Below are 13,381 nucleotides of genomic sequence, written 5' to 3'. Positions count from 1 at the left end.
CCAAGGAAACATGAACAACAAACAAAGCATCCACTAAAGTGCGAGTGGTGCGCAGGTAACAACAACAACAACATCGCTGCAACCAGACACAACAAACGATGTATGTTGTGTCAAACTAACCAAGCATCAACAACCAAAGGACACCTCCATAAGCCAACTGTCTCATACTTTGTCAGAAAAGGAGAAGGCTGCCAACAAATAATCTGCCCACCAGGGTTGAAAGAACAGAACCAATGCTTTCAGAGGAGAGCAATGAGCTCCCTCACTTGACAATCGGAGGCAAGAGCTAACAAAAACAGCCTTGAAGAACATATTGACTGAAGAGTCAACTGAGAACTGAGGGGAGGAGAGAAAACCACTGCCCTTCCGATAGACCTAGACAATGCAGGAAGAGCATGAGCTGGCCGGAGGTTTGCCCCATCATCCCATCAATGGGGCAAACTGCAAAAGGGCTGACGCCCCTTATGAGAACCTGACCTGCGCACAGAACGATCGCCGCGCCGACCAGACACAGATGGTTCCGAAGGCGGCGCCAGCTCTGAAACTGGCACCTGTGGACTACCATGATAAGCAGAATCCCGAGCACTGGCATGACCCTTGAAGAACCAACAAGTCCGACATCGAACGACAACTAACCGAGGTCGCCTACAAAAACTGTCCAAACGCAGACTCTGTAAACAGCAAAGGACAAAAAGATGAAGACAATCTAAGAGCCAGGGCCCAAGCAGATTCCAAAGAGGAAGTGAGCACAACCTGCCAACACATGAGATGCGCAGCGAAAAACTGTGACACCGCATCCTGCAGATCGGCGCAAACAGCTTCAGCAGCGCAGACGATGCACGAGCTGCCGAGACCAAGGCACCAAACCCAGGAATGGCCCCAAGGGCCTCTACATCCTCCACAAACCAATCTGAAGACAGCTCCAGGAGTGAAAAGAAATGCAAGATCAAAGCCATCAAGCCACGAGCGCGCAAGTCCTCAGCCACAAGGGCAGTCAACAGGGAGGGAACCTGCACCTGAAGCTGAACCTTGCTAACATCTCGCAGAAGGGCAGGGTTGAACAAACACGCATTGAGGTGCTCGAAGTCGCCCCCCAGATAAATCTGGACCACCGTCAACGTCTTGCGCCACTCAAGTATGCGGGTACAAAAGAAAGTACTGGGTACTCCAACGACAACAACATGCAATCCGCAAGTCAGGACGACTCCAGAACCTCATAACAAACCCAGTATGGAGACGAAGACCCAAACCTGAAGGATAACGGATTCATTATAGAGGCAAATTCCGGGTTGCACAGGAGGTAAGCTGTAATGGCCACCCGCACCTCAGTAGGCGAGACGCGGAAAGCCGAAAACCTCCGGATGGATGCAACCTAAGGACCCAAAGGGATACAGAACTGAACCCGGGGAGGGGCCAAATCCAACTCGTACACAGAAGGAGGAAAGGAAAACCCTACTCCTTGAAACAAAAAGCAATGCTCCGAGTGTTGGAAAACCCAGACGGGGTCTAGCGGGGCATAAGGCCTCCAAGTCAGCCCCCTCCCCAACCCTGGGAACCTCCACATCAGGCCATGGGGATGAGTCATCCTCCTAAGCCCCGGCCTCAAAAGAAAAAGCCGGGGCTGCCGGAAAAGCAGGAAGAAAGGGGGCCGACTGGTCAGACCCCGTCGCCATGGCTGGAGGAACTGACTCAAATGCCTCCGTCGCCACCCCGGAAGGGGCAACCCTCGAAACCGTTCGTGTCTCAGAATCCTCTAAATCCCGCCCCGACCCCGAAGCCCTCAGATGCTTCGGAGCCAGAAGCAAGGGGGAAGGGGAACAGAATGAACCCCAGCAGGGGAAGAACGAGAGGGGTGCAGAGGTCAAATACAGGAGGTCAAGACTCTAAAATAACAGGGGGTAGGGGAACAAAAGAAGACCCCCCCACCAGGCACAAACACAAATGAAAAGAAAACCCCCGCAAGAGGACAACGTACCCAGAAGGAACAGAGCCGGTCACTGTAATAGGTGAAAACTAACTGCACAGTCCACCGTGCCCCTACCAGTGCAAAAACTACTACTTAACCCAAGGTAAACAAGGGAGGAGGAAACCCCCAAACACTCCCAGGGCGGTCAATTACCGAGCAGCAAAAGACCAGAGGTAAGCTCCAAGGTGACTTGTGGAAAATGACCCCAAGCCCCAAGGGCAGTACTTACAGGCCACTCGAGGAAGGGAATCCTAAGCACATGCAGCCAATTACCTGTGAATATTGCTCCCAGCTCACACGCCACCGTAAGAACAGTACTGGACAAAAGGCACAGCACAACACAGAGAGAATCAGGAGCTGGAGCCACACGACTGAGCCTCATCACATCAGCCGAGAACTGACAGGTGGATAGTTGGCGCGAGGGGTCTGGGGCTCCCTCTTCCCCCTCCCAGGGAGGGGGGAGCTGCGCAGACAAGTGGTGTGGCAAGTGTGACATCATGCTCGTTTGCTCGTTTTTCACTTCGGGAGTTCTGTCCACTTGTTAGCTTTCTGTAGTAATTTTCACCAGAATAGGGGTTTGTTTTGGGAGGCTTACCTTTCTGTCGATGGCAGACATAAAATGCTCCAAACATATGTGCACTTCTATAGGCCACTGCTCCTCATGCCTCTCTGAGGGGGGACAGGTTCTTGCTCATGGTCCCTGGTAGGCCTAGAACTCCATTCACACTTACTGATGCCAAAGTCTAACAATATACATATCAGCCTGGATAGCTCTGGGGAACCGAAGGGGCTCCTCCCAGAAAAGTTCCATAATGATCAGAAACAAATGGAATTTTAACAAATACAGTGACACCTCAGCTTATGAATGCCCCTCTTTACAAACTTTTCGGGTTACGAGCCCAATTTCTTTGGAAAATTTGAATCGAGTTACAAACTTTGCCTTGGGAAAACGAGTTTGTTGATACGCGTATGAGCCAACCTAGTGCGTGGTGGCACGGTGATCGCGCCTCTGTTTACCAGTGTCTCCCACCTAGTGACTATCACGCCTGAGTTCTTTGCAAAGAGTTACAGTTTTTTGGGATTTTTGGCTATTTGAACATAAAATTTGTTATTATATAACTTGCCATGGGTCCCAAGAAAGTCAGTGGTAAGCTTAAAGCCAAGAAAACACATGTGATAATGACCATAGAAGAAAAACAAGAGATCATTCATAAACATGAAAATGGTAAAGGGGTTGTTGAACTAGCTAGGCAGTACAACAAATCTTCAGGGGAAAGGAGGAGGCAGTAGAGGATGTCCCTTTTCTCATTAATTAAGAAAATGTGTGCAATATGGGAAGAACTGCAAAGTTTTGCTGAAAACAATCACCCAGATAAAGCTTTAGCAGTCCATTGCATTGATCTTATTAATGACAATGTAATGTCTCACTACAGATACATGTTACAAATAAGGAAAAAACAATCTTCAATGGAACGATTTCTAGTGAGAAAATAAAGCAGTGAGCCACAAGCAGGTCCTAGTGGTATGCAGGCAAAACATGCCAGAGAGTGTACCCCAGAGAAGTCATCACTGCCTGATGTTATAATGGAAGGGGACTCCCCTTCCAAACAGTAAAACCTCTCCTCCTCCCCCTCCTCACCGTCTTCCATACGCCAACAGGAGTCATCAGTAAAGGTAAGTAATAACTTGTACATACTTTTTTACTGAAGATTTGGGTGAATTAGGTATAAAATTTACTTTGAAATTAATTTTTTGGGGAGTCTGGAACAGATTAATTCATTTCCATTATTTCTTATTAGGAAATTCAATTCAGTTTACGAATTTTTGGGTTACGAGCCGTCTCTGGGAATGGATTAAATTTGTAAGCTGAAGAACCACTGTATTTAAATTTTGGACGCAAAATGCGTCCCTGCCGGACATCCGTAGAGTTATTTACAAATGCAATATCTGTCGCAGATGGCCGAAAGTGTTAACTACAGGGAGCCACCATTGGTTTCATCAAGAAAACCAGATTTGAATGTAATGAAAAGCCTCTTTCTGGGTGGACCTCAGTGGATGCATGGTCACCCCTTCCCACATTACCAAGTGCATTGGTTTCTTGTCTTAGGCTCAGAACCAAGGGTTGTTGACACTGGGAGCCAGTAGCTCCTGGTGGTGGGTAGCTGTAACTATGGATGGATTTAATTACTGTGTGGGTTGTTTGCTGCTTAATTTATTTTTTCTCTGTGAGCCTTGTAGTTATCTGTTTTACTTTGCTTCCTGTCTGGGCATTTCTTCAGCAAGGGTGAGCTTTAGATTCCCTGCACCTCTGTGAGGAAGGCAGGATTTACCCTCTGGTCTCCAGTAGACTTTCAAGGATCCTAGTGATGAACAAGCCACACATCAGAACATTAAGAAATGGCAACGTTTCAGTCTGTCCTGATCCATGATATGATTCACATGGTGCTATTTCAGTGCAGCTAGCAACATACAAGGAGCTACCGAGGCCATACAGAAAGTGGCATTTCATTACATTCAAAGCTGCTTTTTTATGGATGCATGAGTGAAATTTTTGTACTGCCATCCATAGTATATATAGGTACTGTTAATACCTATAAATATCCAGTATAATCTTATATACAGTATATATATAGTATCCTATAGATGGCAATACAAAATCCGGGACACGGAGTTCCTGGAATGGGCCAGTATTGGCAGTCTGCACTCTACCACAGAACACTCAGGCTGGATGGGGAGGTCATGTTGTTAGAATGCCTGACAGCCAATTGCCAAAACAGCTGCTGTATGTAGAATTAAGTCAGGGCACGCATTCAGTTTGGAGGCAGAAGAAACAATTCAAGGACTGCTTGAAGGGGACTCTCAAAGGCCTGGACATCAACCCCTAACTCTTGGAAGTTGCTTGCTAAAAACTGCCCAATTTGGCAAAGCAAGGTCATCACAGGGGCCCATGAGGCAGAGAATAGATGCACTGCAGAGGCCCAGAGAAAACGCGCCACATACAAAGGTACAGCAACCTCCGCCACTACAGCAGCACCCCACTCACTATGTGGGTGGGGTGCTGCACAATATGTGGGTGCACAATATGTGGGTGAGCCTTCTGGACCCAGGCTAGTGTCAATATCCATCCTCTGATACACAGACACCAATCTTCGAGCTGATATTGAAGTCATAGTCATCATCTACTACAAAGGATGGTTGGATAACAGGTCGACTCTTCACCTTTATTACTCTTCCCATCCTCTTTGAGGGATTGCCCCCCCCCCACCCACCATCATCAGATACAATCATTTCCATCATTATAATTGCCTACACATCATTATCACCCACACTTATGTTGAAATTACATTTTCCACATTTAAAACAGAGTAAAATATGACCATTAGGCAAAATACTGAAGCACTCAGAAGAGAAAATCAAGATGTGGAAAGAGAACCACATTTATTTACCTGCTCAGGTAGAGGCTATGAGGGTGAGAAGGTAGAGAAAAAAATAAATTAAAGAATATGAATAAATTATAGAAAAATAATAAATTCAAACTTACCTACATAAAATCATTTAAATATATTCCTCATTAGTGAAATTAATATTTCAACAATTTAGGAAAAAACAATTGTGTCTGAGGACATTGACAACCAAGAAAGACCTTGGTGCAACACTGCTGCTACTTCAATTGAAACACTCAAGCTGCAACTTCAACTTTTTGTTTAATTCAAATAACTTTCAATACCAGTAACTCTTTGATTATCCAGTTCTTGGCTATTCAAATTTCGAAAACATACAGATTTTGTAATAGCTCTCACATTCATTATGAGGTTACTTATTCTCAATAAAGTTACAGAGTAATCTCACTCAGATTACATGATCAATAAACTGGCTCAGATGTGATGATAAATGTCCAGGAATTAAGACAATGATTTATAAGGATTTTGATTGAAATGTATCCAATTTAAAACACTGGTTGGGTCCTGAGTAATTCAGTTACAGTAACTCAAGAGTTACTTGTAATTATTTCCTTTTCCTTATTTTGTTCTGTGCATTTTTAAAGTAGGGGTTTCCATGTGGGGGTTGTATACTCAAGAATGGATCTCACAAGGTTGTATGCAGGACTTGGAATGTTCCGTTATCCAAATTCTTGAAGGCTACAAGGATACTGGTCAGTCTAGCATATGTCGTGCTCAAGAGTCAACAGAGCCTGGTGTGAATATGTTTGACAAAGGGAAAGTTTGTGTTGACATTTGATGGGCTATCAAACCTGGTGAGCCATCGAGGGAGCCCCTCCGTGAAAGAATGCAAGGAACAGTTTGTAATTTTACAAGACATATTTAATATCAAAATATATATGAATCAAGGTTTAATTGACTTACCAGATCAATTAATTTAGCCATAGGAACTTCCTTGAAAGGCTTATTCATGTGAACTAGTGCATTGATGGAGGATCCAAAACAACTTCGCTCATAGTCACCTGTGGAAAGAAGCAAATAAAGACTAACAATGACTAACAAAGAAGAAACTGAAATTTCTTCTATAGAGGGAGCCTGCTGCACACTTCCCCTCAGGCCTGGACTCATGATGTATCGAGTGGATCCTGGGGCCTTCAGTTGGTGTAGTTTTTTGACCCCCAAGAGAAGCTATGTAATATTTCCTGCACGTTGTCATGAAATATCAGTACTAGTCAAATGAAAAACACTTTTCTGATCAAGTTACCTAGAAACTTCCTAAGGAAAGAATTTTCTTGTTCCACGACAGGTCTATGCTCAGTCAGGTCAGGTCAACAACCTTCTGGGTCATATTAGTGTAAAAACAAAGTCAAGAACAGTAAAAAAAAAATTTATTTTTGTCGTATCTCTGTGAGGAAGTGTGTCCTTTTGTTTGACACACCTGTGTCCCCTTGTTTGTGTTCCACCCATGCTAAATAGTATGTCTTTGTCCAACCGGTCAATTCCTTTGAGAATTATGTAGGTGATGATCGTGTCTTCCCCAACTCTTCTGTCTTACAAGGACGTGAGGGTTAATTCCCGTAGCATTTGCTTAGAACTCATAACTCTCAGCTCTGGAACTAGTCTGGTGGCATAGCTCTGAATCTTTGTTTTGTGTTTAACTAGGTATGGACTCCAGGCTAAAGCTGCATACTCCAGGATTGGTCTGAAATATGTGGTATACAAGATTCTGAATGATTGTCATGGTCAGGTCCAGTGCAGCTGGCTTAAGAAAGCTCCTGAGGTGCTCCGCATAGAGGGAGGCGTTTCAATCCACTCAAAATGTTTTAATAATTCAGTTATTATTATTATTACAAGAGTGATTTAAGTTTCCTGCACGAGCTATGTAATGTGTGTTGTGTTTCTTTTTCACTTGTACTACACAAAAAAAACTTACCAGTGATAGTAATAAAGAGATCTTTGCCACCTTCCAAGTGAAGCACTAAAATATCATAGAGTTTATCTGCTCCTGAGTTCAGCTGTGCTGCTGTCCGCTTGTCAACCAATACTTCCAGAGCAACGTCACATTTATCACCTGTGAAGAGAACCTCAAACAATCAGTGGTGTAAAACTAGAACAAACCTATTGTATTAATTATTTGTAATATGGAATTAGTCATAAAACAATTACAAATTTATCAACTAAATAATTCTGTGGCCTATTATCAGCTTTCTGTATTAACTGACAAATGTATATACAGTATACTGTATATACATTTGTATATATATACTATATATATACATACAAATATATATACATTTGTATATATATTTGTATATATATATGTATATATATATATATATATAATTATATGTATATATAATTATCAGTATACTATATATACAGATAATTACCAAGTAATTATCAAATGAATAGAAGTACAAAAAAATTTAAAACATGACAACTAATTATACAATCAACAAGCTGGATGGTTAACAGATACAAAGTTTTTCTTTAAATTGTGCCAAAAATGGTATACTGGCAACAAAAGCAAATGAGAACTGTGAAAAGCCTAAGTAATTAAGTGAAATTTCTTCTATAGAGGAAGCCCGCTGCACACTTCTCCTCAGGCCTGGACTCATGATGCCTGAATGTATCGAGTGGATCCTGGGGCCTACAGTTGGTGTAGTTTTTGACCCCAACCCCCTTCCATATGTTGGGTGCAGGCTCAACCGACTACTCTGCTCCTTTGCAAGTTAGAGAGAAATGATTGGTATTTTTCTCCCTGTAGTGAGTGTCTTGGTGTTCTTGGTTGCCCAACAGGACTTACCAAAGTCTCAGTTCATACTCAACTTTTCAAATCTGAGCGAGTTAATCTTCTGCCTGACATTCCACACAACCCCTTTTTGTAAAGTTCTTGTTGGTGGTTGTCCCTGAACCTCTGGGATGAATAATAGCACACCTCAAATCATTTGGGGTTAATGAATTGTCTAGGGTTTCTCATGGAGCACCTTGGTTACTGCATTCATTTTCCACCCTTTGGTCTGAACCTGGCACCCAGGACATTTACCAGAATGATTCTGGTCATAGTTTATCACCTTCATCTTATGTGTATCTGCATCTAGATCTACCTTAATAGATGGCTAGTCCATAAACCAGGGAACTGGTGGAAGTCCCAGTTAGTGTTGTGTCAAGTTCAGACATGGCTAGGCATGGTCTGAAACACCCAGTCAACTTTCCTTTCCTCGTCTCCAACAGCTTTCACTTGGTCAGATTATCTTCTCTATTTTGTGGTGGTTGGATCCCTTGGATTTCTCATTGGTATCTCATTTACGACCTAAATTTTGTCTGTGTGGCATATCCACTGGGTTGGGTTTGATTGTGAGAGCTGTATCGGTTTCTCTGAGCAAGGCCCTTTCGATGTCTGGAATTAGCAGGCACAGACCCCTGTTGATGCTGATCCCTGCAAGATTATTGGCATTGCCTCCCTCCCTTCCTTACATGTTAAGCCTCAGTGTGTTTACTGTCCATGGGGAGTTAGCTCAAGAAGTCATTGAAGGAAGCCCTCCCAGAAATTCAGTGTTGAATGTAATGAAACTTTCCAGGTGGGTCCCTCAGTAGCTCCCCATTCCTGCCCTTCCCTCCATTCCACAGTATTCAGGATCCATTGCTTAAGAGGCATGTGCTTGACTAGATTAGCTAATCAGTATCTACAGATGGTCAGGGCTGCTATCTGGTGGTAAGTAATTGTTACTAACTAGCAGTTCTTCCTAGGTAAGAAGAGTGTGCATTGTTTATGTCAGAAATGCCAATATTTTCCTTGTAGTTGCTTGTTTTGCTGCATTCTACCTTTCTGGTGGTTTTTCATTAAGATTACTGTGGTAGTCTACTACCCTCGAACTCTCCTTCTCTCCGGACCCAAGGTTTGAGGGTTCCCAGGTAGGCAGTTCGGGGTGCCACCGAGGAAGCAACCAGAAACAGATGTTTCATAACTTTCAACACTGGATTTTATAAGACCTTACATTAATCTTCTATTTGCATCCATGCTGTTGCCTCCTTATCCTATGGAAATGAAAATTGTGGTAGTAAGGAAGATGTAATTTCTTCAAATTGTAATCATTTTAATTACCAGTTTAACCCTTAAACTGCTAACTATTAAAAGCTGACATCTCCAGTGTGTTCAAGAAAAAATTGTGCTGAAAATTTTTTTTTTCTTATGATAGTGTTAATTATAATTAGCCTTCAGGAAGCACAAGAATCCAAATAAAAAGTCTCTAGCTCTTGTTGTTCAGCTGTTGTGGCCTGGAGAAGTGGCACATTTATAGCTAAAATGAGTTGAGGCGCCATATAGAAATAACTTTGTTGATTTACTTTCATTGTTTCTCAGTTACTTTATATAGTTTTTTCATGCTAACAGGTTGTATTTGTATGTCAAAGGTACTGTCTATTATGTATAACTTTGAAAATATAAGTATGAATGGATATACGAGTATAGATATACAGCACAGACGCACATACTTATTCATAATAATATATGTATATATATTATATATACATTTTGCCTCAAATATTTACATGATAATCACTCATTTGCTGTTGCTAAAAGTTTAGTGTCTCCTCTATGGCTGCCCTAAACGTTCAGACACTGGATGATGATGTTGCCAAGCAATGGCCATCATTTTCTTACTAAAGCCGCTAGAAGGAAAGTGAAGGACTCAGGACATTTTTTCAAGATGGGGGATGGTTACTGGTGGCCTGAGGAAGCAAATGTGAGCTTTATGCATGTGCAGGACTATTTTAAATATTTTAAATATGCAAATTATATATGATGAAATATGCAAATCATATATGATTTGCACCATTCCGTGACAGTTAATCCAATCATATATGCATGTTTTGCGTCCTTTAAGGGTTAAACAATTTGTCCAATTTGAGTTTAAAACACTAATCAGACAAAATTAGCTATCATTAAATCTTGCAGTCTTTACTACACATCATAACACTTACCTGGCATGATGAAATTCACATATGGTCTAATAGAAAGCCATGACTTGCAGAAACTAGTATCATTTAACTTTTTAATAAACTCAAACTGCACAGGTACCTGTAAATATTGGAGAGAAAAGCTAGTTTTAAATATTTACATAAATAATTGAAGGACTAAAAATTTGAATTAAAATACCACACATGAAATGACTGAATGGTTAAACTAGAGAGGCAGGTTTCGGAGAAATACGACAATAACTCTTACTGAAACATTTTTAGGCTTGCATCCATCTGACATACTCTCTTCTCTGTTCCTGTAGTGCACACTTTGTTGATTTTTGTATCTTGTCATTTACAAAGGCCTTCCCCGCCAAACACACACCGAAACTACGATGTTGGTACGACGTCCGAACAAGTTTTAACACCTAACCAGTTATAACAACCAATATAGCAATTTGTAACAACGTTCTGATACGTCATAAACACGTTAAGCCAAGATGTAACAACTTTATTACAAGTTGTAACAAGCGGAAAATAGAGAGAGTTTCGGTTTGTGTTTCCAGGGTCCAGTTTGTGAGTTCGAAATTAAAAAACAAAATCCTCAACATACTGTAGTGGGACCCCACTGGAATGAACTACACTCCTACAAAATTCACTTCTGGTATGAACACACTGTAACCCAGACAAAACGGTTCAGTACAACAAATAATTATTGCAAGCACGATGATTCATTCACATAAGAATAAAGTGGCCAGTGTAGCTTCAAGCAGTGGGTGTATATATGTATATGTATATATATATATGTATGTATATATATATGTATATATATATATGTATGTATGTATGTATGTATATATATATGTGTGTGTGTGTGTGTGTGTGTGTGTGTGTGTGTGTAATTACCTAAGTGTAATTACCTAAGTGTAGTTACAGGATGAGAGCTACGCTCGTGGTGTCCCGTCTTCCCAGCACTCTTTGTCATATAACGCTTTGAAACTACTGACGGTCTTGGCCTCCACCACCTTCTCACTTAACTTGTTCCAACCGTCTACCACTCTATTTGCGAAGGTGAATTTTCTTATATTTCTTCGGCATCTGTGTTTAGCTAGTTTAAATCTATGGCCTCTTGTTCTTGAAGTTCCAGGTCTCAGGAAGTCTTCCCTGTCGATTTTATCAATTCCTGTTACTATTTTGTACGTAGTGATCATATCACCTCTTTTTCTTCTGTCTTCTAGTTTTGGCATATTTAATGCTTCTAACCTCTCCTCGTAGCTCTTGCCCTTCAGTTCTGGGAGCCACTTAGTAGCATGTCTTTGCACCTTTTCCAGTTTGTTGATGTGCTTCTTAAGATATGGGCACCACACAACAGCTGCATATTCTAGCTTTGGCCTAACAAAAGTCATGAACAACTTCTTTAGTATATCGCCATCCATGTATTTAAATGCAATTCTGAAGTTAGAAAGCATTGCATAGGCTCCTTGCACAATATTCTTAATGTGGTCCTCAGGTGATAGTTTTCTATCTAGAACCACTCCTAGATCTCTTTCTTTATCAGAATTCTTTAAAGATTTCTCACATAATATATAGGTTGTGTGGGGTCTATGTTCTCCTATTCCACATTCCATAACATGACATTTATTAACATTAAATTCCATTTGCCAAGTGGTGCTCCATATACTTATTTTGTCCAGGTCTTCTTGAAGGGCATGACAATCATCTAAATTTCTTATCCTTCCTATTATCTTAGCATCATCAGCAAACATGTTCATATAATTCTGTATACCAACTGGTAGATCATTTATGTACACAATAAACATCACTGGTGCAAGAACTGAACCCTGTGGTACTCCACTTGTGACATTTCTCCATTCCGATACATTGCCTCTGATTACTGCCCTCATTTTTCTATTAGTCAGAAAATTTTTCATCCATGATAGAAGCTTACCTGTCACCCCTCCAATATTTTCCAGTTTCCAGAACAACCTCTTATGTGGAACTCTGTCGAAAGCCTTTTTTAGGTCCAGATAGATGCAGTCAACCCAGCCATCTCTTTCCTGTAATATCTCTGTGGCCCGATCATAGAAACTGAGTAAATTCGATACACAGGATCTTCCTGATCGAAAACCATACTGTCTGTCTGATATTATATCATTTCTCTCCAGGTGTTCTACCCATTTAGTTTTGATTAGCTTTTCCAATACTTTCACTATTACACTTGTCAATGATACAGGTCTATAATTGAGGGGGTCTTCCCTGCTGCCACTTTTGTAGATTGGAACTATGTTAGCCTGTTTCCACACGTCTGCTACGATTCCTGTACACAGGGATGCCTGAAAGATCAGGTGAAGTGGAATGCTGAGCTCAGATGCACATTCTCTCAGAACCCATGGTGAAACGCCATCTGGGCCAGCTGCTTTGTTCCTCCCGAGCTCCTTTAGCATATTTTCCACTTCATCTCTAGACACCTCTATCCGCTCTATGTTGTTCTCTGGAATTCTTATTGTGTCTGGTTCTCTGAAGATTTCATTTTGTACAAACACACTTTGGAACTTTTCATTTAATGTTTCACACATTTCCTTTTCATTTTCCGTGAATCTGTTTCCCATTTCCAACCTCTGGATATTATCCTTTACCTGCAATTTGTTGTTTATGAATTTGTAGAATAGGCCCGGTTCTGTTTTACATTTATCTGCTATCCCTTTTTCAAAATTTCTTTCTGCCTCTCTCCTTACTGCTGTATAATTGTTTCTCGCATCTTTGTATCGCTGGTATGTTTGGGGGTTTGGCCTCTTCCTATACTGATTCCATTTTTGTGTCTTTTGGTCTCTTGCCCTCTCACAATTTCTGTCGAACCAATCCTGTTTTTTGGTCCTGCATCTCTGTTTTGGTATGAATGTTTGTGTGCCTTCCTCGTATAGTTTTAAAAATTTGGCATACATTTCATTTACTTCCCTGCCTAGCAACAATGTGTGTGTGTGTGTGTGTGTGTGTGTGTGTGTGTGTGTGTGTGTGT

General features: G+C 41.4%; 1 protein-coding gene across 3 annotated transcripts in view; it reads right to left on the bottom strand.

Annotated features, from left to right (window-relative positions):
- Positions 1-13,381, bottom strand: part of Ocrl (Oculocerebrorenal syndrome of Lowe) — a 117,171-nt gene that overhangs the window by 23,346 nt on the left and 80,444 nt on the right. For all 3 annotated transcript variants that reach the window (XM_045754463.2, XM_045754461.2, XM_045754462.2), the window contains exons 13-15: positions 10,390-10,486; positions 7,340-7,477; positions 6,331-6,428 (exon numbers count right to left, since the gene is read on the bottom strand). In XM_045754463.2, the coding sequence (XP_045610419.1) occupies positions 6,331-6,428; positions 7,340-7,477; positions 10,390-10,486 (333 nt within the window). The remainder of the gene's footprint in view (positions 1-6,330; positions 6,429-7,339; positions 7,478-10,389; positions 10,487-13,381) is intronic.

The sequence above is a fragment of the Procambarus clarkii genome, chromosome 37 (genome assembly GCF_040958095.1).
Source record: "Procambarus clarkii isolate CNS0578487 chromosome 37, FALCON_Pclarkii_2.0, whole genome shotgun sequence".
Taxonomy (NCBI): Eukaryota; Metazoa; Arthropoda; class Malacostraca; order Decapoda; family Cambaridae; genus Procambarus; species Procambarus clarkii.
Note: the sequence above shows the minus strand (reverse complement) of the source record. Positions and strands in the feature narration are given on the sequence as shown.